The 26,574-nt window shown below is 38.2% G+C and overlaps 2 protein-coding genes across 4 annotated transcripts; both read left to right on the top strand.

The window, feature by feature from the left end:
• Positions 1 to 15: 15 nt before the first annotated feature.
• LOC121955392 (SH3 domain-binding glutamic acid-rich-like protein 3) lies at positions 16 to 26,574 on the top strand. 2 transcript variants are annotated; one of them, XM_088089068.1, is made up of 4 exons: positions 16 to 1,383; positions 2,621 to 2,712; positions 25,833 to 26,000; positions 26,462 to 26,574. In XM_088089068.1, exons 2-4 carry the CDS (start codon positions 2,680 to 2,682, stop codon positions 26,522 to 26,524), a joined length of 264 nt encoding a protein of 87 aa, XP_087945194.1. In that variant the 5' UTR covers positions 16 to 1,383; positions 2,621 to 2,679; the 3' UTR covers positions 26,525 to 26,574. The 2 variants fall into 2 exon arrangements, with proteins under 2 accessions (XP_087945194.1, XP_042359268.1); XM_042503334.2 differs by lacking the exons at positions 16 to 1,383; positions 2,621 to 2,712 and adding an exon at positions 25,086 to 25,550.
• LOC121955391 (scavenger receptor cysteine-rich type 1 protein M130-like) lies at positions 6,039 to 24,935 on the top strand. Of its 2 annotated transcripts, none has more exons than XM_042503333.2 (17): positions 6,039 to 6,094; positions 7,881 to 7,958; positions 9,419 to 9,445; positions 9,589 to 9,900; positions 13,139 to 13,432; positions 13,877 to 14,191; positions 14,937 to 15,224; positions 16,195 to 16,509; positions 16,599 to 16,901; positions 17,566 to 17,874; positions 18,251 to 18,562; positions 19,249 to 19,557; positions 20,685 to 20,978; positions 22,375 to 22,710; positions 22,788 to 22,895; positions 24,029 to 24,113; positions 24,225 to 24,935. In XM_042503333.2, exons 2-17 carry the CDS (start codon positions 7,907 to 7,909, stop codon positions 24,367 to 24,369), a joined length of 3,804 nt encoding a protein of 1,267 aa, XP_042359267.2. In that variant the 5' UTR covers positions 6,039 to 6,094; positions 7,881 to 7,906; the 3' UTR covers positions 24,370 to 24,935. The 2 variants fall into 2 exon arrangements, with proteins under 2 accessions (XP_042359267.2, XP_042359266.2); XM_042503332.2 differs by lacking the exon at positions 6,039 to 6,094 and adding an exon at positions 7,565 to 7,719.

Genomic DNA, 26,574 nt, shown 5'->3' with positions numbered 1-26,574 from the left:
TGTGGCAAATGTTTTGGGCCCCCAAAGAAATTTTAGAAAAGGGACCCCTGTTGGCTAGTTTGGTGAGGCCATCCTGGTGGTGCGAGGTCAACATACTGTTTTGCTCTCTGTATGAATCTGACTAACTGCCACCTCACACACAATCTAAAAAATTTTTTTATATATATTTACCTTTTGTATGTGACGTGTACCTTGTGAACAACAATCCCCATGAGGTTACTACTTTTCCTTCAGCAACCAGCTGCCTCTGGACTGCTGAATACCAAACGGCAGCGTCCTTGTTGTCTGTCCGAAACACCGATTTACACGCCTTAGACGCCCAGCTTTGCTGCCCCTCCTGTCTGCTCCTCCATCAGCCAATTAGTAACAAAAAAACAATGAACAGATGAATGGATTTGTACCAGGGGACGATCTTCTTCATCACCAACAGAACCAGTTGATAAATCAAGCTTTTGCCAAATCCATGCAGAAGAATGGTGGAAATGTCTTCTCTGAGAAACTCCACGTGTGCATCCTCTTTTTGTTGTTTAATTATTGATTTTACTTCTGCAATAACTTCACTTAATGTTGTGTTTACTCTACTTATGTTAGAGTTAGCAGAAACACAATGTTGAGATCATGTTACCCGATGGCCACTCATATTAGTACATTTTGCAATGTCAACAATAACCCCATTAAACCTCCCATAAAGGCATTATATAGTGCAGCACCCCTGTCCCCCCCAAAACATACGCAGGGCCCCATCTGGGATCGCCACTGGTACAACTACAAAGAAAGTCAGCTTCAGAGAGGAGGGGGTGGGTGGCACACACAGTTTTTTTCTTTGAATTTTTTAAAATCAGCCTATACAAACATTGACATATTTGTCTTGAAATCAGTCTGAGGTTCATTTGTTTTGGTGGTGGGCAGGTCTTTTTTTGTGATGCAGAAATTCCAAATGGCCAACTGGAAGCAAAATCTGGTAAATAAATTTTAAGTTTGGATGAAGTGCCAGTGACTGATAGGGTCCTAAAAGAAGATAAGGACATCAAGATTTTTTCTTAAAACTGAAAATGATTAACCTATCATCATTAAACAAATATTAAATTTAAAATGTCTTAACTAAGAAAGTATGTTTGTTTGTCTTTTCTTGTTTTAGGCAAAAGAAAGTAAACATCCAGAGAGCCCCTGTATTGTCCTCTCCCCCCTCTATTTTCATAAAATGGTTCAGTCCACCCTTACACCTGGCACTAATGGTACCTTCAGAGTGAAGTGAGGAGTGTTGGAGGAGGTGGACTACATGTCAGCTTCCTAAAGAAAAGTCTTGGTGCCAAAACCCCAAAGAAACACAGAAGAGAGAGAGGAAAATCCGACAGTATGTCATCCAGTTCTTCACAAAGAAAGGTGGGTCACCGTGAGTGGTGGAATTAACCTGTTTAGTCCACAGTGAAAAAGGTTTGCTCCCTTGACATTAGTGGATAAGATAAGAAACCTCCCCTTAAGAACAATGTCAATTTACTGTAAAATTAAAAACATATATATATTTGCATATTATTTCAGCATGTGCATGATGATACATAAACCAACAGTCTGTTGGGAGAAATAAATTGCCTAACTAGTGTCGCTAATTTTGATTTTATAGCTCAAAAATGAAAACCTTGTAAACCCAGCTCAAAACAAGCTACCTAACTAAATAAAACAAACTTAAATCCCAAATCTGATGGATTATCTCAAGCCTTTAGCCTTTCCATCAGGATATTTTTTTTCAGGATGTTCCAAGCAATTAAAATTGCAATACTCTACTACCACTATATAGATATGAACAATATAAAAATCACATATACCCATTTAAATAATTTAACCAAATAATATTTTAAGGCAGGATGCCCCTGGGTGTTTTCTGCCCCTCATCTTGCCCCAAGGATCTAATTTTACATTTTTACTTTAAAGACCAATTTTATTTATCTTTTTATTTTTGTTTCAAAATAAACTAAATGAATTCAGAATAAATGTCACAATACACTATGGCATACCCTGCTTTAGCTGGCTGGAGATGTTCTTAGATGGTCCTGACCCAGTTCTTGCTGGTCTTTGATGGTTGACTCTAGGCCACCAGCCCAACATGCTAGTGTTACCAGCCTGTCAAGCTGCGCACATTTATATCTATGAATATCTCATGACAGTAGACTAAACTAATTTATGCCCATTGATTTACTTTGCTGAAAGAATTCCTTTTCTAACCAAAACTTAAAACATATTATTAACAGACAAACAAAACAAAAGTACAGTGTTCAAAAAGGAGAATTTAAAAGTAAAACTTATATATCCCTAGCCCTTTCACACTTTTTGTCTTTTAATGCATATATTATTTAAACAAATAAACCAGCTAGAGTGACCATCACAAGCTGGTATGACCAACTAAACTATCAAAAATTATGCAAAAACATACCAAGTGTTTTTATTAGCAGTGTAGCCATTCATTACATGTGTTGAGAGTAGATATAGCGCTCTATATTGGTTAGAAGAGGAATTAAGGGAGTAGGGGGCATCTTCTCCTTTAGCCGTCATTTAATCAGCACAATCACACTTTCAGCAAGCTCCTCACTCTAAGTCAGATGTCCCTCTCCCTTCCTGGTACCAGGTGAAAGTACAGCTGCAGCTTCATCCTCAGCGGCCCTGTTTCCCCGTACCTCCCTAAAAATGCACCAGCCCGACTCCCAACTGAAGAAGGAGGTGAGCAGCACTCTGTCAAATATCAGTTGATAGCTACTGAAAATTGGGTTATGATTTTAAGACAAGTGGTGGAAGAAGTGGTCGTGTTTTTTTACTTAAGTGAAAGAAATAGACCTATCACAGGCAAAAATTACTCTATTACAAGAAAAAATTTTGGATTTAAGGCTCTTGAGGACTTTTTAAATGCAACTCTGAGTTAAAACGAAGGATTTTGACAACTAAAATAATCAATAACACAGCCCAAATAAAAACACTAAACACTTGCATTTTCAAAATAAAGCAGTGTTAGATTATCCCACTAATAAAATGCTTCTTGCTTTTCAAGGCTGTTCATCACTTTGTGACTTCAAAGGAAGTCAAAGAAAACTCAACTGAGATTTGCTCCTGCACATTGTTACTTTTGATCTGTTCCTCTTTAAACCTGCCTCTTGACTTGTACGGTGATTATTATGACACAGTGCCCCCCTGCCCCGGATGAGTTGTAATGTCATTTCCCGTCAGAGAGTGATGCAAATCTCTGTGTCTGTAATGATTTACCTAGACATCAATATGTGTTTAACCTGCTGTCCAAACCTCAGGATCATCAGTTCTGTCATTACAGAATACTGATAGAAGACCGAGGTCACTGCTTCAACACTTTTAGAGCCTCTGGCTGTTTTACAGTCTGAAAAAAGTTTTCTTAATTTTGAGGCTTGTGACCCTTTATAGTTACGACTCGCCATTACGGGTTTCTTTTCAGCTGGTAGCATTCTAGTCAAACAGTGATAAGCCCTTCTCAAGTCCTTTGTACACAGATATCGCGTGATATGGATGCTCTGAAGGTCCGTCATTACACCACCACAGCGTTTTTGTTCAGAACCAAACAACTGCGGCAGATAGCATGTCGGCCAGAGGTCGACACATTGTCAGCCTGGCCAATTTTTGGGACCAATATTTGACATTTTCATGATCTGCATTGGCATTTTATTTAAATGATCGCCAGTAAAATTAATTAGTTGTAAAGTGCAAGTAAGTTTCAGCATGGAAGAAAATTTTACTTTGTGAAACCTCAGGGAGATATTTTTATTTATTCATTTTTATTAAAATTTTCACTTGAATTTATTTTTTAAAAAAAAGTGGCTGGGACTTTGCTGTCTGATGTTGAACGCTTTGATTTAACATTTTCAAAGTTTTATGTTGGAGTTGGTTATATTCTGAATTTTAAATACTGACAAAGATTTTCACTTCACTTATAAATGCATGTTGGTTCTAAATATCGGTTATCTGTCTCATTAACTAATAATAATCTGTATCGGTCCTGAAAAACTAATATCAGTCGACCCCTAATGCCGGTGTTCCGAAAACAAAAAAAAGCATGATTGGCATGATAAGTAACACAACAACCTCTATATAGTGCTTCATAAACAATAACAATGGCATAACATGGCAATAACAATAATTTACTGTCCTTGATATATGACAGTCGATCCTGTCCTCTGCTCGGAGGGTAGGGAGCACCTGAATGTCATTGTTTTCCCAATTTGAGGACATTTTCGTCTGCTGCTATTAGCTGCTTTTCAAATCTCCCCACTTGTGGGTCGCACAAATAACATGTTGTCGAAATGTCACACAGACATTGACTCTGTGCTGTTACTACCTCTCGAGCCAGCTTAAAGGTGAGACAACTCTACTCCCATTGTGCAATTGTAACTTTTATACGGAGCAACAAGGCGGCATAATGGTGCAAAATTCCTGCTGTGAACAGGCAGTGTGAAGGGGACTTTTGACTAATCATTGAATTTATGTCATGTTCTTGCTATATTTGGATCACTGCCACCAAGTCAGTGCACTGAGAGCTGAGAGAGCATTAGGAGGAGGAGGTATTATATGTGTAAGTATTAGGACAAAAGCTTGGTGTGGCAACATGATTTCTTTTAAAGTTTGTCTCCGCTGGGTCGTACAAATACCCTTTGGCAAAACTTCACACCTGTCCCGTCCATGGTCCCATCCAACTGGCTGTCCATTTTACACAAGCTGCTTTTGCACTGCCTGTTCAAGTTGGGAATATCACGTCGTTTTGCCACTTTGCTGTTCTTTTTATAACATGCAGTCGTGGAACAAAGGGGGACTAGATTCAAGATTCAAAAAAATGTAGAAAATTGCCTCTGGTTGGGGGCTCAAACAACATGAAAAAGCATTCACACCCATGAGACTTGCATAAAATCACAACAAATCACACAACAGTATAGATCAATGAAAACACGTGTGCAGAGCTACATTTAAAGAAGGAGATTTAAAGAAGTAATGACTAACTTGCCTTGTTTAAAAAGTATATTGTGGTGGGAATCAATGATTCTTGTGAGTTTTTTTCTTTTTTTTCTTAGCAGGAGTGCTTAGATACAGCACTGGAAAAGTATGTATTTTGGGGTGAAATGTACCTTAAAGTTTGTATGTGAGCATAGATATGATGTACATGAAACGATGTGACAAAACCTGCAGCCTCAAGAGGAAGTTTGAGTTATTTTGAAAAATGGTGACATTTGCAACGGTAACAGGAGGCAAATTAAGGAAATTGTGTGCAAACAGATGGCCAAACCAGGCAACCTAAAATGCTGAATAAGCAAGTCAGTTGTGAAGTATCACAAAGGCCAACATCCTCAGTTTAACAGTAAGAACAGTAACTTCTGATTAACAAAGAGCATGCCCAAAAAACTGAGGAGAAAAGACATTTAAAACAACTATAGAAACACATTAATGTAACAGATGGGAATAAAAATGTATAACAGATAACATCAGATCAATCAGAAACTTTTTATTATTATATTAGTTTGACAGGGACAGTGCTTCCTGGTTATCACAAAAAAAATGTATAAATGAGCTAGAGTGGCTGATGTAAAAAAGTCACCCTTAAAATAGAATAAAATGCATTGCAAAATTCATCTACAGTACATAACACAGGCTACAATATGTATTAATTAGTACAGCACACATTCACCAATGAATAATGCCACAGTACAATGTGGTAGTTGAGTGAACTTATGGAAAATGATGCCAATTAATTCAATCACAATATGAACACATTCTTTGATATTGCTAATTTTACTATTCCATATCTTGGTTTGGTTAGGGATCTACTCGCAGCATTAATTATGGCTCCAGAGGGTCAGTTGTCCTATTAACAAACTCTGGTTTCCCCCTTGATAGATTTTAAAGGAAGACACAATACTGCAGTATTTTGAGATCTATAACAGGAACTGGATAATTACAAAAATGACTGAGTTACAGACTTTCACAAGGGGAAGTGTTTGCCATTCCCAGTCCGGATGAGTTGACAATCAGTGTGGGACAAGTACTGATGCTGTTAATCTGATGAGCAAAAACTGGCTGCAACCTGTTTTGTAAGGTAAAGAAATTATTTGCAAAATATGATACTGGATTGAAAAATATTTTAAAGGTCAAGGTTTGGTGCATCTAACCTAACAGAGAAGGTTTCTTATCCTTTATGGGAGTCAAATGGTGACAGTGTGAGTCAAAACATGCTCAGTGTTTAACTGGGACTAATCATATTTAGTTGAAATTCATGATATAGGACAAAATAACCAGTTATTTTTATGTTCATGAAAATGCATAATTAAGGCAATGATTAAGATTTAAACAAGAATGCAGCTGCAGAGCAAAGCTCTTTTTTAGTGGAATTGAATTTGGAAGGCATTTTTCTTTATCCATCATATTTCATAAAGTGATGCAAATTTGTGCTACTGCTAAGTCATATGATGTGTGGGGTTTTTCTTAAAGATCTTATAATGACACATTGCATACTTATCCCAACTTGTCAACTATAGCAGCTTTGCCAGTGGACCTAAACATCAAAATATGATGCACTAGGTTACCCACTGTGTCAGTTTTGGATATAGTGGGATGTAACGCTCGTTACCTGTATTGTGTCTTACTCATCCGTTTTCACAGGAACTGTACAGTTTGTGCTTATTAAAATACACTTACAATGTTAATGTAAAACACTTTGTTTCAATGTTTATTTCCTTATGTTTAGGAAACAGAAATACGTGTCTAGATTTTGAAAAAAAAACCCAAAATGGTTTTGCTTAAAATTAGTACGGATGTTACCAATGTCATGTAATGTCAAGACAATATTGGCATATTATTGGTATCAGTTGATATTGGCTTTAAAAGGAAACATCAGAATTGGCCAACATGCTTTAAAATGACAAAATGAACACGTACAAAACATTAAAGTATTTTTCTTATTTTGAACAATGAATGAATATTAAATACATTTATAATCATTGTATTCTTTTGTCTCTGCTGGTGGGCCATGATGATAAGAGTTTGCATAATATGATGTTAATTCCACTACAGAAGAGACTTGATGATCATTAACATGTGGGAAAAAAAACATATATTGGTTATCAACCAAATTAGTTTTTATACATTGGCATATCGGATACTGGCAAATATCCACTATCGTGCATCCCTAATTGAAATAACTCCACTGACTTTTGGTGTCACACAGGAAATGAAGAGTGGTGGTGGAAATGGCTGGGGGTTGTACAAATTCAACATGAAAGGACTGCCGCGGGGGGGTGGGGGGTGGGGTCAGGTGGTCATCTCTTGACATTCGTTCATAACAACTCTCCTTTTGATCTACATTTAACTGTTATTTTTTCTGCAGCTGATCATTGTCCGTGTCATAAATCAACGTTATTTGCATGCACAGCAGCATTCATTTACATGTGGATGTGTTTCCCTGTTGAGACTAATGTCTTTTATAAAATAGTATTGTAGATATTGTGCAAAACAAAATGAAATCTCCTGTCACCCCCTGCCTTTAATGATTGATCCAAATGTCAACATACATCCAAGTTGCAGTCCAAGTCCAGGTTGCCCGTTTTATTCAAAACAATTACAGGATCTGTGCACGGGGTGTTTTTACTTTGGATGAGTCAGATGTGATCAGCTTTTTGTTTTTAAGTGTAAGTTGATTGAAATAGCTGCTGTTGGATTTAAAAGGTAAGAGGGCGACTTAACCAACTTCGCAGATTTTGGTTAAAAAAAAGAAAAAAACATGGATGGCTTCCAAAAATCAACAAGCTTTTCTTGTTCTGCTGAATCCAGATGAGATAGTGAAGTAACAGCCTTTTTTAAACGTCGTTCTCACTGTACCCTGACAGCATTTGATCTACTTTGAAGACACAATATGATCTTCAATCCTGCCGAAAAACTTCATTTTGCTTTTTATTTGTCAATAGGTGAGTTTCTGTTTAATTTGACTTCTTCCTTTTGACTTTCTTTCTTTGACATCTTAAATCAAATCCTGTGAGTACAGTATAGTCAAACATATTTGTTACATGCCCTTGATACTATGAGATAAAGACAGTCAACAGAAGTAAAAGTCTTGTAGTTTGTACCAAAATAATGTTATTTTGTTATTCATATATATACATACTGTAAAAATGTTATTTCTTTAGTCACTTTGAGGTATGTTGGTCAGGTATGTTTTTGTGACTTTGTTGTACATCTCAAGGTACCTATCCTGATACATTCAGTGGCGTCCCCAGAAACTTCATAGGGGTGGCCTAAAGAGGGATGGCACACCAAAACCAAAAGCCATAACTAAAATTTAGGATTTATTTGTTGTTGTTGTATAGCCTAGTTGAAAACTATCAATATTTAAGGAGTCACACACTGATTTACTTTGGAAGACTAACAGAACAATATTATAAGGATGATAGACTAATACATGTACAGTTAACAATCCAGTTTTAATGTTATGTATCTGTCAGGAAATCCATTGTTCTTAAATAAGGCTGTTTGTCCTTAAAAGATAAATATACAACTTTAATTTGAAGAGCACATTAATGGTAAGGACTAAAACATTTACTAGAAACAAGCAAAGTTTAGGGGAGGAAGTAAAGTGTGTCAGAAATGAACTGTTATGATACTTTTACCTTTTATTCAGCAAGATAATCTTCACAAATGAACACCACTTTTAGGACTTTTGAAACCTAAATGCAATTGCCGAGGTAAAAAGCTATTGTTTGGCTACAAATGAACTACACCATGGTCGCATGATGTAACGTCTCCACAACGAGGCTGTAAAGTCGTGTACGTGAGCCATGTGTTAGTACCTGCTTTTTTTAAGACATAAAATATTCATAGTTTGTGAGTCGGCTATTAACTTTATTTGATGTTGATTTGATTGTATTTACTAATATTGCAAATACAAACTGTTGGTAGCCTTCTGGAATAAGAAAATAAATTGCTTTTTAAACTCAATAGATACATTTTGCTTCAATGAAAAGATTGGAAAAACTTTACCTTTAATAAATTTTTCCTTTGGAGACAAGACTTACAGTAAAAAAGGTAATATATTGCAATGTATCACAGTATATGTCATTGCAATACTCAGCATATTGCAAATGATTTTAAATAGTAATAATATTGTACTGTGACCAAAGTTTCATGATAATATTGTATTGTTATTTGGGGATTCCCACCCCAACTACCTTGGTGCTAGTTGAGCGCTACAGCCTCTTAAAGACAGTGATTGTATCAGCCGGCCATTGAACCCCTTGGACCCTCCTTTGGGGGCACCACTGAATACATTTTACAAATTCCAGCTTTGACCACTGTGTTTTTATTGGATGATATTGTTTTAAATATGTGTGAGAAATCTCTGGGCTGAACATTTCGCAATGTGTTACTGTAGGTCTTCTGAGTCTACCGCTGCTTACAGGTCAGTAAGTTTGTTTTATGTTTCATGCCTGTAAACACAAGAATATGAATTAGATATCTTGATTTCAACACCCTTTTTTTAAAAGGGCTTTTTCTTATTGAGTTCATGGTGACACAATTGTAAGCTTTCATTATCATTTCTAGAATGTGATAAAATCAGGCTGGTCGGGCCTTCGCGTTGCTCTGGTCGGGTGGAGGTCTACCACAGAGACTCTTGGGGAACGGTGTGTGATGATCACTGGAGCCTCGCCAGCGCTGACGTGGTGTGTCGAGAGTTAAACTGTGGGACAGTTCTTGAGGCCAAAAAAGGCGCCTTTTTTGGAGAGGGGACGAACATGATCTGGTTGGATGATGTGCAGTGTACCGGCAGTGAGCCTTCCATCGTCAAGTGTCCACACAGACCGATGGGGGAAAATAACTGCGGCCACACCGAAGATGCTGGAGTTGTCTGTTCTGGTAAGACTGAGTTCATTCATTTACTTCAGTTGTATTTGCTTTACTTGAACCACTTATGGTTTATTGAAAGTTAAACTATCACTAGAATACCAGTCAGTTAGACACTTATAGGGATACTTTGCTGATTTTCAACCATATTTGCAGTGGTTATTGTGTACTGTGGTAACTTCAACCAAAACTTCAACCAAAATCCAATCAAACTGTAAAACTAGGCAGTGCTGATTGAATAGAAACTAAACTTATGTTACTGCACGGCCTTTGTCTCTCCTAAAATGTATTTTAATGTAAAAACACAGTGAAAACAGAGGCTGAGTAAAAGGATTTCAAATGGTAAACCTAAGCAGCAATGATCACATAAAAACCAATATTCTGCTACTGAGTTGCATATTTCTCACCTCATTTTGTTGTCAGAAACATGTTTTAGCTTCCTGTTTAACTGTAAAACAATTTCCAGGCAGCTGCCAATGTGTCGAACAGACCGGTTTTGTTACGTCACCCACCAGCTGGATCGTTTATTGGCCCTATGCATTCTGGTAGTTGTAGGTTTTCTACCTTTTGGACAAAAGCCAATACCACAGTCCTTTTTCTTCTTTTTTTCTCTGGTCATTTAGCACCAGTTGCAAAAGTATTTGCATCTTTCCACTGTAGAGACAGCCTAATTTTATGTGAGGAGTCTCTTTATATTGATGAATTACTTCTGCAATAGCTGGACCATTGGACAAAGGGAAATTTGATTTCCTGCAAAGAATTTAAAAGATTGATTCCACTCTCATACCAATCCATTAACATAGAGGTTACAGCTGCTTAGCTTAGCATAAAGACTCGAAACAGGTCATTTAAAAAGGCAAATAGTCATTCTCTTACAAACAAACAATACATGATGTGTTAATCAATGAGTATTTAGTAAATATAAGAGTGACATCAATCTTCTCAGGGTGCATTTATGCTCAACATTACCTACGGAGTCAGATGGAGCCTGCAGTACGTACTCGTCCGTGTTCATTTCGTCCATGTTTGTGCACGTTTTCTGAGCACTTATGGGTACAGATGAAATGGGGCAGTACCAAAAGAGTTTATGGAGGCAGTGTAGTGTAAAGTTTAGAGTTATTATCATAAATATTTCAAATAATATGCATATTTTTTACATTTGTAACATGCTGTGCAATTTCCTACTGTACAATATATTACCTCTTAATGTGCAATAATATTTATAGGCTATATTTCTTTATTTCTACAGTAGATATACCACACAGCATATATAACAGTATAAGTTAAAGGTGTAAATAGGATATATAGATTTTATTTTTTATATAAATTTAATTTTTATTTTATCTAATTTGTATTTTCTAATACTTTTATCCTTGTTTTACTTTTTTTTTGCATTTTCTCTTTTTCTGACTCTTGAGCTTGCTGTAACGTGTGAATATCGCTGGTGTGGGACTGATAGTCGCATCTTATCTTTTCTCATCTTATCTTGAGATGCAACCGTTGGAGATGACAAGAAATTTTAATAACGGTGGATAGGAACAAATCGATAATCTATAATGATATATAGTAATACATATTGAAATTAATGAACAGAATTCTTTGTCCACGTCAGGATGTATATTATAACTGCACAGACCTCTGCCGTCTACAACACCGCCTCTGTTTAGAGGTTCAGTATTACAACTTCCTCCACTGTCGCCCTGTTTTTTGTTGTTTTGACTCTATTGCCGTCTATTGGCTGTGTCTGTGTCATCATAAAGGACGCATGGAAGTATGAGGAGAGTGATGTTTGAAATGGATGCATCTATTTTTGTACTTAAAATTAGCTTTAATTCTCTGCCAGGCAAGTAACCGCATTTCCCAAAATAACAAACTTTTAATTCTTAAAGAATTAGTTAGGCATTAGGACATGAAATCAAAATTTTTCATGATAAGGACCTTCCTCAATTTATGTCTATATTAAGACCAGAAATGTGGAACTGTCATGAGGTGTTGGGAAATTAGGAAATAAAGCTGTGGAGAAAAAGCAGCGAACACAGCATTTATCTTAGCAACTGATATGATTGCATCTTGTCTTCAAATTCCAGAAAACGGATTTGTCAGTTCACAGTTGGTTGTCTACTTTCAGATTATTGCTACCCGCGTCGGTGATACTGTTGCAACAGCGGCACAACAGCAAGGTCAGCCTGTGACTGGCTGCTGCAAATGTAAAGTGCAAAGGGCGCGAGGTAGAGATGGAAGATAAACCAAAACTTAATAGTCACCAGGGCCCAGTCGTTCCAAAGCAATCTGGTCAGATTTCAGCTGTCAGATTGGATCAAATCTTGAAAATAGGTTGTTTGAAAAGGCAAAGAGGAATTTGAAATCGGATTAGATTAGATGGTTTTTAATGTGGATCAAACCTTCAATTTGTGTTATCAAAACCTATTTATAGGATTAAGATAGCTTTGATCTAAAATATCAGGATGCCTGATTCCAGCAGAAGGGGAGATTCAGGGTGGATTTCAGGAAAACAATGTAATAAAACTTTCAAATTGGTCAAATATATATACTTTTTATATATACTTTTAAAATATTTAGTACTTATTTACCTGTTGCAGTGATAAAGCAGATTAAGCAGAAATTAGAATACATATTAAACCTTTCAGTAATGTCAGTTTAAGTAATGAAATAAAGTTTTCTGTCCCCATAAAAACAAAAGATATGTAAAGTTACAATAACAAAGATCTCTGTTTCATTCTCTTTGGCAGCACCTATGGCAATAAGCAGGAATTGAAGTGTGTATGTTGGCAGACTAACTCTTAAAAGCAGGCTGGTGAATTTATTTACTGGTATATTAGACATCCAGTTAGGGTGTTATAGGTTGAGTGTTTTGGTTTTTCTTTTTTTTTTTTTTTGAAATATTTCAAATATTTAAAGGGCTGATCAATAGATTTAGTGCCGTGGCTCTATAAAGTGTAAATATTCAAGAAAGGCTGGTCAAAATTTAAGCTGTGGAGTTGGAGATATCCTGATTACTAGTCCTCAAGATGCAGAATTGGAGAGCACAAAAACACCACAGCTGATATTTAATGGACAGACATTACAGTCATATTTAACTCTCCACCACAAAACAAGAAATATTTTCCCCCAATTTTAATCATTTCTTAAACATACAAAGGTTTTCAGTAAATTATATTTTTTTAAAAAAGTTGTTTCACACAATCATTTGTTGCACATTTGTTGATCTTATTCAAATCATCATTTCCAGAACATGTGAGGGTGGTCAACGGCAGCAATCGGTGTAACGGCAGAGTGGAAGTCTTCCACGACGGCAGCTGGAAGCGAGCGTGCAGCAGTGACTGGGCCAAGGCAGACGCTAACGTGGTGTGTCAAGAGATTAACTGTGGCACTCCTGTCATTCAGTCTGAAGTGCTGAATTTTGGAGAGGCACCCGGCCTGGGTGGCATCAAGACCAACTGTGCTGGAAATGAGAGCTCTGTCTCACGGTGCAAACTTCAGGATTTCAAGGAAAGCTGTATTGATGCTACTCTTGTCTGTTCAAGTAAGTCATCCCAGTGCTCAAACTACGTCTGTAAATGTGTGAGAACTTTACATGGTGAGATGATCTGTTGTTTTGTTCACTGTGACCTTGTCTGTCTCATTCTTGTGAAAGCTATCAAGAACACCTGGAGGTAATTTCTTCAGATTTGACACAAACATTCACCTGAACTCAATGATGAGCTGATCAGACTTTGGTATTTAAGGGTTAAGGTCACTGTGGCCTCATATCTGTCTCATTTTTGTGAATGCGACATCTGAAGATCTTAAGATGGCCTTGAGAGAGTTTCCTCGGATTAGGCACTGACTTCAAACAAAATGTGGTGACATTTATCTTGGGTGTCCAATTTGAAAATGTGCTGATTGCATAAATCCTCTGTGCTGCCATCGGGAAATGTGTGTGGATGGCTTCTCGATAAACAGGTGTTGTTTTCTTCCCACCTGACAGACAGTAAACCAATTCGGCTGATGAACGGGACTAATCGGTGCTCTGGGCGAGTGGAACTCTTCAATGATGGACAGTGGGGAACGATTTGTGATGACAGATGGGGGATGCAGGAAGCAACTGTTGTATGTCGAGAGATGAACTGTGGCACTGCTCTCTCAGTCAAGTACAAGTCCTTCTTCGGCAGAGGTCGGGATCAGGTTTGGTTGGATGACCTTGAGTGCACCGGTCATGAGAAGGCTATTTCTGACTGCCCGCACAGAGGTTTTGGAGAACACGATTGTGACCACAATGAAGACGCTAGTGTTATATGCTCAGGTAACACGTTTTTATACTTTTTCATGAAAAACCTGGAAAAATCACTGAATTTTACAATCACATTTTCCAGGCCTTAAAAAGTCACAGAATTAGTAGATATACTCAAAAGTTCTGGAAAAGAATAGAATCATAGAATTTAGTTGTGTGTAATGACATTGACACAGTAACCTTCAACGGTTAACCTTATACATAGTGTAACATAAGGACATAAAGTTTATTTTCTGGAGCTCACAGCGTTACATTGAGCCCAATGGCATCATACGCCTGACACAGATGCTGCAATTCTGCTGTTGTGCCACAACAAAAATAGGTTTCAAACTATATGGCACTTTACAGGGGCTTCTATGCACAGAATTTCTGTAAAGACAGACCACTCCAAACCAATTGTTTGTTAGCGATAAGTATTGTAGCAACAATTCAAGATCAGTATTAGTTATTGGCTGTTGATTTCTCTCATCATTACAATGCTTATCTGTCTCAAATTACCTGAACCCACCCTACATGTGTTTACCAACACATGTCTGCTGTTGATGTATCTACTGTATCAGCAGTTACAAGTCCTGTTGATATATACTGTAGATTTTTTTAAAAAATGTATACTATAGTATGTTAGAAGATCCTCCTGCAGCCTGTTGCACTCATCCTTTGCCATTCCTCCTTCTTTAGTTCTTTGGTACAACATCACAGATTTTTCTTGAACATACTTCTTGAACATTTTTCTTGTTTTTAAATGCTTGTTTTCCAGAGTCAGTCAGATTGTTCAATGGGACAGAGCGATGCTCTGGCAGAGTGGAGATCTTCCAAAACGGCCAATGGGGGAAAATTTGTAATAATAACTGGCGCAATGAAGAGGCTGCTGTGGTGTGTAAGGAACTCAGTTGTGGAGCTCCCAAAAAATTCCAAAGCCACAATTACGGGGACAGTGGACTGAGAGGGTACACAAGCAGATGCTCCGGAAATGTGAGCTCGATCTCTGAGTGCACACTTCAAGAATACGCAGGGAGATGCGAAGGTGTTTCTCTTTCATGCGAAGGTAAGACACAAAAGATAGGGATATACTGTGCTGCAGCACATTATGCATATATAGTTTACTACAGAACACTCCTGTTACATTCCGTCTACTCAAGCAACTACTGATTTATATAATTTACATCATATTTTTATTTATGTTATATATTATCTTTATTTTATTTCGCAATACTTTATATCTTTATGTCTAGATTCCCTTTCATTTCTACTTATTAGGGATGCCAGATAATATCAGCATGTCATTGGTATTAGCTTATAATGGCTTTAAAATTAAATATTGGCATTGGCTCAAAGTTGCAATGATGCAACTTTAATTATAAAACAATATGATACGATACGATACAATGCGCTGCGATGCGATGCGATACGATACGATACGATACGATACGATACGATACGATACAATACAATACGATACAATACAATACGATAGCAACAGCATCCAAGCTTATTGAAGTGGGAGGAATTTTTGTTTAAATTTTGTTACATGAGAATAAATATGGCATGTTTTACATATAACCTAAGTTAAAGTATGTTTATTGTTTTGCCCAATGAATGTATACATTTTGAAAAGCAATATATTGTATGTCTTCCTCTGCCAGCAGTGGGTCATTACTAAGTGTGGTATGTTCTACAACAGGAGAGACATAATGTTTTCTGCAGTTAGGTGGAAAAACATGTGCACATATCATGATCAGTGTCAGCCAAAATGAGTGCTTAATATTAGCATATCAAATATCAGCAAAAATCCAATATCGTGCATCCCTTTTAATTATTAATTTTGAAACATATTTAAACAGTATTATTGAGGGGAGTCTGTGACCCAAGTTTTTTAATGGCAGCGACTGCTCTTGCTTTTGTTTATTTGACAATAAATAACTTTAAACTAAAATGAGTATGTTCGATATTACTTAATATTTCATCATTGCGCTTTAGCTTGTGAGTACTTTTGACATGAGTGAAACTGTCCCCAGGTCACCCACCGCTGAGGCTCGTCAATGGCACAGACCGATGCTCTGGTAGAGTGGAGGTTCTGCACGATGACCAGTGGGGAACCGTGTGTGACGATGAGTGGGACATCAGAGACGCTCAGGTGGTGTGCAGAGCCGTGGACTGTGGAACAGCTCAGACAGCCAAATCCAGCGCTTTCTTTGGTCAAGGCCAGGGAGACATCTGGTTGGATGATGTTGACTGTTTCGGTAATGAGACGTCCCTTATGCACTGCCGGCATCCCACCCTCGGAGAAAATAACTGTGGCCACGGTGAAGATGCTGGTGTGGTGTGCTCAGGTATCATTTTGGTTATCACTCTGTTGTTAGCATGTTATTTACTTAAGCATGTAGTTCACTTTCGTGATTATTTCTCCTCTGCTTTTCAGCTAACATCAGACTGATCAATGGGTCTGATCAGTGCTCAGGCAGGGTGGAGTTCTATTATGGCGGCCAGTGGGCATCAGCATATAATTATAACTGGGGAATTAATGAAGCATCAGTGGTGTGCAGAGAGATGAATTGTGGAGATCCTGTCTCGTTTTTAGGATTATATGGTCAAGGCGAAAAAACGGGAATCGGGTATAAGGTCAGCTGCAGCGGCAGAGAGAGCTCTGTCACACAGTGCAACCTGAGAGAATATGTCAGGACCAGCCAAGATCGAATCGAAGAGGCATCTGTCACATGTTCTGGTGAGACTTGAATTTGGATTCAAATTTGACTTACTCTCACTTTGTAGGAGATATACACTGCATCCATTATTACATACTACATACCCAATATGTATAGTGCATCGTCCAGTTGTTTAACATAGTTTTGTGAGAATAAAGCGGCAATCTCCAGTGCTAAAAAATGAAGCCAACATGAAGTGCCAAAAAACTGGAGTTCTTTAAATGACCACTTGAGGCATGGTTCAGGTGGGTTTTTGGTTGGTGAGATAGCGGTGTCCAGGGCTTGGTAGGTGATGAAAGCAGGCTCCTGGTGCTTGGATCAGCCAATTGCTAAATTAAATTACAATATCCTGGTTTTAACCTTTATAGAGCAGTCATTATACATATCTATAACAATGGAGAATTCTAACATTTCACACTCAAATTTTAGGGGTTTAGTTGGTTTAACAATGCCAGCACCTTAGCTGGTTAACTCCCTTTGTTTCCATTTCAGAACTGGAGAATTACAAACTTTATTTCAATTATGGCACCAATCAGTATATAGTACTTGCATTTTCAATTCTTTTGAAAAATGAATGCCCCAGGAGGACACTAGGGGCCCTATCATGACAGAACTTAAAAGGAAAACCAACACCCAGGCTGGGCTGCATCTGCTGTACATTCATGTAACAACTGTCATCCCCAGGCAACGTAAAGTTGATCGGTGGGAACAATCGTTGTGCTGGAAGAGTGGAGTTCTACGACAAAGGCCAGTGGGGGACTGTGTGTGGTGAGGCCTGGGACATGAATGATGCAAACGTGGTGTGCAAACAGCTGGACTGTGGCAGGGCTCATAAAATGACCACCATGACTGAGTATGGACAAGGCCCAGGACAGACATGGAGCGATCAAATTGAATGCAATGGATTGGAGTCAACACTGGGTCAGTGCCCACAAAGACCATTTCGTGACAAAACCTGCAATGTCACCTCAGTTGCTGGTGTTTTCTGCACAGGTAAGAAACAGCACGAGTGGTGAAAATATTCAAATATACCATCCACTTTGACTGATATTGATTTTTTTTTAGGTAGGCTTTTTTAAAGTGGCTAAAATAAGTTTCGATAACAACCCCTGTGGGGTGCACGACCCATCCTTGTGCCAGCTACTGTATGTAACACAATAACTATTCATAAGTATCTCATACAGCCCCACTTAAAAAAACCGGAAAGGTAGTGAGTTCCAAATCTTAATTGTGTGCAACATAGGAAACATCAAGTACTTCGCTTGTGTTTTTCTTTGATTATTATTCATTTGCTATGTCTTTAACTACATTAAAATATATGCAGAATGTCTGATACTGTCTTATAATTCAAGTTTACTTGACTTCACAGGAGGTTTGGAGGTCCGGTTTGCTGGTGCTAAAGAGTGCTCTGGCAGAGTAGAGGTACGCTATGGCGATGTGTGGCACACTGTGTGTGATGCAGACTGGACCCTGAGTAAAGCTGAGGTGGTGTGTGCACAGCTGGAATGCGGAAACGCACTGAACGCTCCTGGCGCTGCCCACTTTGGCCAAGGCAGTGGAGAAGTAGTGGAAGCTAGCAATTCGTGTTTTGACAATGTGACGTCTCTTCAGCAATGCTCACTCAAAGGTTTCAGAAGAGCAACGTGTGGGCACGAACGTGATGCTGGCGCTGTCTGTGCAGGTAAAGCTTTTTAAATTAAGTTTACACATACCAAATAAAAACAGTGAAGTGGGAAATGATTGTATATGTTTAAAGGAACAGTTCAGCACATAAGGAAACACACTTATCTGAGACATCATTGTCTGTGTCTGTTTCTAAAAAACTTTAGAATATAGATAAGAGTAAAACTGGAAAGTTTGGTGTATCTATATGCTACTGAACTGAAGATTTCTGTATGAGAAAAAAAACTCACTTTGAGAAAAATGCCTTGAAGGATATATTGTATTATTTAATACCTTTTAGGAAAGAAACACTACAGTTGAATAGGGCATAAAAGATTAAATCACCATTAATTTTCAGGAGTTGATAACTTATACATGTTTTTTTCAAATTGTAGGTTTAAATATACAAATGATGCATACTGTTGCCATTATTTTTGCATAAATGTCCAGAACAGAAATTGGAACTAACATAAACACCTACATGTGTGTTTGAGGCTTTTTTCCCCACTAGTCTTTGCTATGGTAGCAAAATACCCTGAAATCTCAAAATTGACCAATGCATGAAAAAGTGTTTTCACCAGTAGTGTCTACCTTTAAAATAAAGATAACACATGTGCAATGTAAATATACTTTAAGAATTGTATGTTCATGTATCAAGGACTTTCTTAGCATTTGGACTCACTTAGTTTCTGTTTACATTTGCAGCACAAATTCGGTTGGTCGGTGGCTCAGGTCAATGCTCCGGTAGAGTTGAGATCCTCCATAAAGGCCTGTGGGGAACTGTGTGTGATGACGAATGGGGAATGAGTAATGCAGACGTGGTGTGTAGACAGCTTGGCTGCGGTCATGCAGTTTCTGCTCCCACAAGTGCCCACTTTGGTAGAGGCACTGGTCCAATATGGCTGGATAATGTGGAGTGTAGAGGCGAAGAGCCTGCGCTCACACATTGTACACATCCTGGTTTCGGAGAAAATAACTGTGGGCATGGTGAAGATGCTGGTGTCATCTGTTTGGGTAAGTGACTCAAGTAACTGTAAGTAACTCATTGGTAACTGACTCATCCTGTTTCTCCAAACTGGGGGCTGACTTCAGTTGCGTTTCCACCAAGCAGTCTGGTTCAGTTCGATACTAATTTGTTTGCATTTCTAATGTGAAAAGTTGTAGATACCTTTAGTACCTTGGGAACTGTCCTGATTTTTGGTCATCCCTCTGCTTTGTTTACCTAGCACACAGCTCTGGTACTAAAAGGTGGATCTAGAAACCCTGCAGTCTGTTGTTTGGTCAGTGAAGAATCAACACTGTACTCAGGGCTGAGCTGTGGCTGGTTAAACTACTGTTCATACTGTGAAAAATCTTTTATACATACCCTCTAACTACAAAATGAAAGGATGTTTTGTTGCCTGTCGCCGCAGCTGTATACTTAAAAAAAATTATTTCATTCACTGGGCTGACTGGGGGCAACCGTTAAGGTGGAACATTTACTTGTAATGTTACTCAATTCATGAATTGATAATCCATCAACATGACTTAAATTTCAATATCACAACTTTGACCATTTAATTTGTTTGTATTGTCTCTCTTGGATGGCATTCCCTTGAAGTAATGAGTGGATCTTCAAGCGTTTCAAAAATGTAAATCAATTGCAACCAGATTATGTGAATGCATGTATTCTAATCCTCACTTGGAAAAAGAAAAATGTAAAAGGGCTTTGTTCCCAAGTGCTCTGGCAGCACTAAACCGCTGCTTTTGCATGACAAGAGGTCAGAGTTTAAACCTGCTATTTATAAATATCCCATTGGGAGAGACAGACTGTCACTCCAGCCTGCTCTTTTTTGTTCTGAAAATGTTGGTGTGCAGCCCATTATGCGGACTATAAATGGGGCGCAGACTTCATTCTGTATCACCCTTGAACAAGTAAATGCTGGACGGAGCAGTTAGTAAAACATAACCCTGCCCACATGTAAGAGTACTGTCTTCGGTGTAAACACTAAACAGATCTAGGGTCTAGGTATATGTTTGTAAGTTTTACTTTTTGATATTGTCTCTAAGTATCCCATACAATCCCACTTCAAAAAAATTGAATTATCCCCTTTTGGCTGCGTTGGCTTTTGTGACAAAATACAACTTATTTTCTGTTACAGGTGATTTACAGAAGCCCCAGATCACTTTCAGCCCTGCGACAGAGGTAAACTGGGGCGACAGAGTTGAGATTACCTGCACTGTAGTCACAGAACACTTGGGTGGGACATTCGTCCTGAAAAGGATCCAAGATTCATTTAAAATGGAAAGGTACTCTGAGAACGAGGCTGCAACCTTTGTCTTCCCCACGGTGGACTTCAGCCAGAAGGGTTCATACTTCTGTGAATATCAAAAGAAACTGCCCAGTCAAGTAATCTATTATCCTCAGGGAAATACTGCGGATCTCTCTGTCACAGGTCAGTAATTGCGCATCTTGTTTGTCCAGTTGAACATAATTGTTGAACAGGTAGCTCCAGGGTTCTCAACGTTAAATTTAAGACTTTTAAGACGTTTTCAACACCACCTAGAATGAAATTTAACGCAGACCTCGGGGCCATACTGGCAAAAATCTGAGGGATATAATGCAAAATTGGTGTTGATTTGAAGCACTAGAAATAATTATTTACCAAACACTTAAATTCAGTTAAACACGTTACTGATACTCACATTCATATATGATTTATGGTGCTTTGTGAGTAATAGTGTTTATATCAAAATAACATTAAGTTGAAAAAAATGAAAGATAATTTGTTGCATGAAGACTATCCTTCTCAGTGGCCTCACATAGTGCTTTTTGGTTGCAACAAAACTCCTCTTTGAACTAAAGCAAACTTAGTAGGTAAAAAAAAAACAAATATTTTACACACAATGGCTTTGCGAAATGTATTTAATTAAATGAAAAAGCTGTGTATATGTCGTAATTAAGAATTTCAACCCTTCTTGATGGCCTCACGTAGTGCCTTTTGATCACAAAAGCTCCTATTTAAAATGAGGCTGGCTCAATAAAAAATAAAAGACATGGCATTAAGCAGATTAAGATCATAAAGTGCAGCAAGTCACTTTTGCTGTGAAGTGGGAGAGTGTTTTATTTGTTGTCACTAGATTCAAGAGACTACAGTTTTTGGGGCTCTTTTCTATTTCTGTGTCTTTATATAGCCTACAGTCCATGGACAAAATATACAAATGTTACAACTGGAGTTGAGCATGGAGAACACCGAGGCCAGCTACCCATTATCATGTCAGCTAAATCAAATTTAATATGACTGCGATTTTATGTGAAATCAATTTAAAAAAGCTGTCTAAGTTTAATAGTTCAACATCTTGAGAAATATTTTTTCTTTTTTCTGAGAAGATATGTCTCCTTTCACTCACTGAGACTGAACAGAACGGTATCTCGTTGTCATGCACATTATCAGGGGAAAAAACATGGCGCGTTACCTGGACAGTAAAGCACCATCATCTCTGACATGAGTACATACAAACTCTACTGCCACAGCAGACACTGCACCACAGGATAACAGGGTCTGTAGCAATATCCTACATATACATCAATTCGGCTAGATTCTATGAATCTAAAAATAAGGTTATTGTCTTGTATTGTTGGGAACTCCTCGTGTGTCGCTAATACTGTGTACAGGTGGGCAGACAAGTGACAGATCTGTGTGGACAAGAAAAATATTAAGAAATTTGTAATCGATAGTCAGGATAAGGCCATAATTTTAAGAATATTGTACCCTGGTTGTAAGTTTGCAAGATTGCAAACAGGTTTTGTGATCCATGTGAGTTTGTAAAAACTGGTTTTCTATCCTGCAGTGATATTGGAGAAGCCCAGCATCTCCCTGACATCTCCATATGCAATGGTGGTCTACAGCCCGGACAAAATATCAGTCACCCAAGGCAGCAGCTTCTCCGTCACTTGCTCTACTCATTCCAAATATCCTGGAGGTTACTTTTTTCTGACAAAGTCCAACAAGAGCACCACTGACGCAAAGCCTGCGTTTGGCCACTCCATATTCTACCTGGTGTCCTTTGAATTCACTTCAATAGATTTAGAAAGCCAAGGAGAGTATAAATGCGTTTACGGGGTTAACATGTCCTCATTTTCCTTCTGTTCGGCTCCCTCCAAGTCACTCCAAGTCACTGTAGTTGGTAAGAGCCTTCAAGAGTTTATTGTCATATCATAGCTAGTTTTTTCCTTTGCTAACTTCATCTTTTAATCCCCACAGTACCTGCATCCTCTACAGTTGTCCCAGGACTTGTGGGTGGGCTGGTCGTCTTGCTACTCCTGCTTGTTGTAGCTTACCTGGTCTGGAGAAGGAGTAAGCGGGGTGCTGGTAAGTTGCAAAAGCCCTTTATACACAGAGATCACGCTACAGGGCTACTACAAAGCCCCTCCTTAGGCTGCCTTTGCATTTCTACACAGAGCAAATCAACAGCGGCATTATGCTAATTTTAGACAGCATGCTGGCATCGCAGAACCCAACAAGGTGTGATGGGCCCGACTCTTACTCCTTTTGAAACCTAAGCAAAGAGGTTTTATTTCTTTCAAAAACGTGATGATTTTTCTTTCTTTGTTGGACAATTCTTGCCAAACTGGTTATTGCCTTTTTCCCCCATGTATTTTTTTTATGTTTTTTTTTCTAAATCCACCTTTATAACAAAGAGTAAAACAGCTTGTGAAAGGCATCTGAACCTAGCACAAGAAAACTGACAAGCCATGTTTCAGAGAGTTAACCTAAAAACATTGACCTCAAATGTGACATGTGGCATGCGTTTCAGCAGCACTTTAAAAACAATGGCATAACACAGCAATAACAATCACTGTAATATGGTGGCTGATCTCATCCTTTGCTCGGAGGGTAAGGAGCTCCTGGACCTCATTATTTTCCAAATTTGCAGACAATTTCAGCAGCTGTTTTTCTTCTTTGCCACTAACTGCTGTCAGATACTTTTAAAAATCTACTGCTGTGGGTTGCACATAACAAAACATCACACCTGTGCCAGGACAACTTTGTCCCCCCTGCTGTGATCATATCGTATATACAGAACGGTGAGGCGGTCCAACAGCTTTGAATACACTGCCCCCTGTTGAGGGGGCAGTGTAAAAGAGGCAATACACACTTTTTATATGGACATTGCATTCACAACAATGGGATGGAGGTTTGTAAGAACAGACTCACATATAGGTGTATGGACGGACAACCAGAAATACTTCACTGCGGCTGGAGGCCACTTCTGTTGCTGGTGCAGAGCATCTTTCAGTTCATTGTTAGTTTTATGGCTCAGAACTGTACTTCTTTAGCCTTTCAGCTGCAGCAGGCAGCTCTTTATAATCCCAAAAAATCAGTTCATGCAGGTTTAAAAATGACAGTTCTGATTCTCCCCTGTATCTGATTTAGCACAAACCTTCAAGTTTTTTTGTTTATTTTTGGGCTGTACTCATGTTTATGTTATATTAATTTTTCAGGTACCATGGTTCAGTTTAGTAACCGGTCTGGAGGAACATTAAAGCCAGATACAGACGACAGAAGCAATAGAGCATTTGATGGAAGGTAGTAAAAAAAAAAAAAAAGGAGAGCATAGCTAAAGTTATTTGATATACAACATTCATTTAAGATAGAACAACTTGTGATTGCAATTGTCCCCCTCCTTATGTCCCACAGAGACCGTAACACCCAAGTGAATGAGCATGCAAACAAGCGTAGCCTGGAAGACAACGTTCCTGGCGTTGACAACAATGTTGAGAGGGACCCTGAGGACCTGGTCGGGAGAGTGTGTTATGAGCTTGAACCACTCGTTCTCTCGTGATAACACTTTGCTTAAAGGAATAACCTGTCACATGACTTTAAAATATTTAAAGAGTCCCATGGCACCAGGCTTGTAAACAGGCTTTTATGACCCTCTCTGTCCGACCTGAAACAACACCCAACAATCTAAAAATCAAAAAACAAGATTTTCAGCTGGTGTTCGGATGCTCTTTAAGGTAGATCACAGGAACCTGTTTAAAGTCTGTTTTTACGTCTTTTGTTGCAAGCAAATTATTCAGAATTCTCCACACTTTGCGTTTCCTCAGATAGATGCCCTATTAGTTGCTTTAAAATATGCAAAAATAAATTTTGCAGACATTAAAAAAAAAACAAATGTGATTTTGAATAAGACACAACACTTGCATAAATGGGTAAGCATTCGCCTGTAACACTTGTTTTCATACTTAATATTGTGGTGATTTTTATTTCTCTGGGACACTGCCAATCACAAAGCTAAGGTCCACTCACTTGTCAGAAGATACTGATTACATTGTCTTTGTATGCGTGATAATTTGCTTTATTTGATACATGTAAATGCTGATCAATAAAGATGTATTTCTTACAAAACTTTTCATTTTTACCTATTCATTCAGCAACATTGTGGATCGATTACATCCTCCTGGTTTGGGAGCAAATACTAAGATTCTAAATCATTTTATTTGCTAACATATTTTCTTTATAGAAATGTAGCAGAGAACCATAAAAAGTTCGAAGCGTAGCAATCAAGGTGGTTTTCTTGGTAATTTACCAAAAAGTGTCCCAAATTACAAGTTTTCACCCTACATTTCATTGTGAAACATGTTGGAGTAGATAGATTAAGTCTTGCATCGAATGGAAATGCTCAAGTCAAAAGTACCACAATGTCCTTATGTTCAGTACTTGAGTAAATGTTTTTTTTTTTTTTACCACTGGGGTGTTGCGTGTGTGTGTGTGTGTGTGTGTATGCTTTCACAATCTTTGTAGGCGGGCCACAAATGGAATGGCAGTCTTACAAGTATTTAAACCATGTCCAAAACTCTATGTCTCATCTGATGTCAAGCTCCACAACATACCTGCATTAAGGACACTGGAGCGTTTTGTCACTGTCCTTCTTTCAGTCTGTCTCTGGATCGAGGTGTTATTGTTAAAACAGCAGATATGCCAGTCAGGGTGTTTTTAAGCAGCGTGAGCAGTAACCTCGAGGTACAGTATGCGGTCTTACTTGCTTTATTCTTATGACGTATTCAGACATACTGTTAATACACAGACATATATGTCACAAAGTGTTTTAAAGCATGTGGATTTCAGTTTATCAACCTTTATGGTGCTTTCTTTATTTCTGTAGACCAACTGTAGCTGCTTATTGTGGACAATGAAGCAAATTTTATTGCCAAAAGAAATCTTGGTGTAACTTCATATGTCAAAGGATTACATGTGAATTTAAAATTCTTGTTAACAAACCTGATGAAATACTGTCCTCTCCAGATCAAGAAACATCAGCAGAAAATCGAAATGATTCTGAGCAGCAAGAAGATCAGTTTCGAATGTGAGGATGTTGCCAGTGATGAAGAAAAAAAGTCTGAAATGAGGAGGTTGATGGGAAACCCAACTGCACTGCCTCCTCAGATATTCAATGGGGACGTCTACTGTGGGGTAAGTCTCACAGTAGACAGGTGACCTGCAAAATCTATAAGGAGGTTTTAGGATGTACTGATGATGTAACTCTTATAGAAACTGTTCCTCCCGTAGGATTTGAGTCATTTTGTCATTCCATTAACATTTAGTTGTGACAGAAAAGTTGTTATTATGTATTAAGAGACATAAATTCTCACTGTTGTATTCTATTCTCTTAAACATGTTCATTTTTTGTGGCATGGCTCCAGGGATGGCACTGATAGTCTGTCAGTTTGTCTCGCACTTTGGTCCAGACTGAAATATCTCTACATCCGGATCAATTTAAATATTCATGTTCATGTTAAAAGATTAAAAAACATATACAGCACAAAAATAATTACTGTCATGAATATGTCATGATTTGTTTAGAAAATTTTTTTTGCATCCCCTCCAACCTCATCCCCAAATCCCTGACACCCGACACCTTGTCTTTCTTTTAGGACTTTGACGCATTTGAGCAAGCAGTCGAGAACGAAGAGTTAGAGAAGTTTCTCAAACTCTAAATGGATTGGAGACCAGCTATGAAACAACAATAAATATCTAAAAGAATATA

This window comes from Plectropomus leopardus, chromosome 16 (genome assembly GCF_026936395.1).
Source record: "Plectropomus leopardus strain MGB_pleo_1.0 chromosome 16, ASM2693639v1, whole genome shotgun sequence".
Lineage (NCBI taxonomy): Eukaryota > Metazoa > Chordata > Actinopteri > Perciformes > Serranidae > Plectropomus > Plectropomus leopardus.
This window is presented reverse-complemented; position numbering and strand designations above follow the sequence as displayed.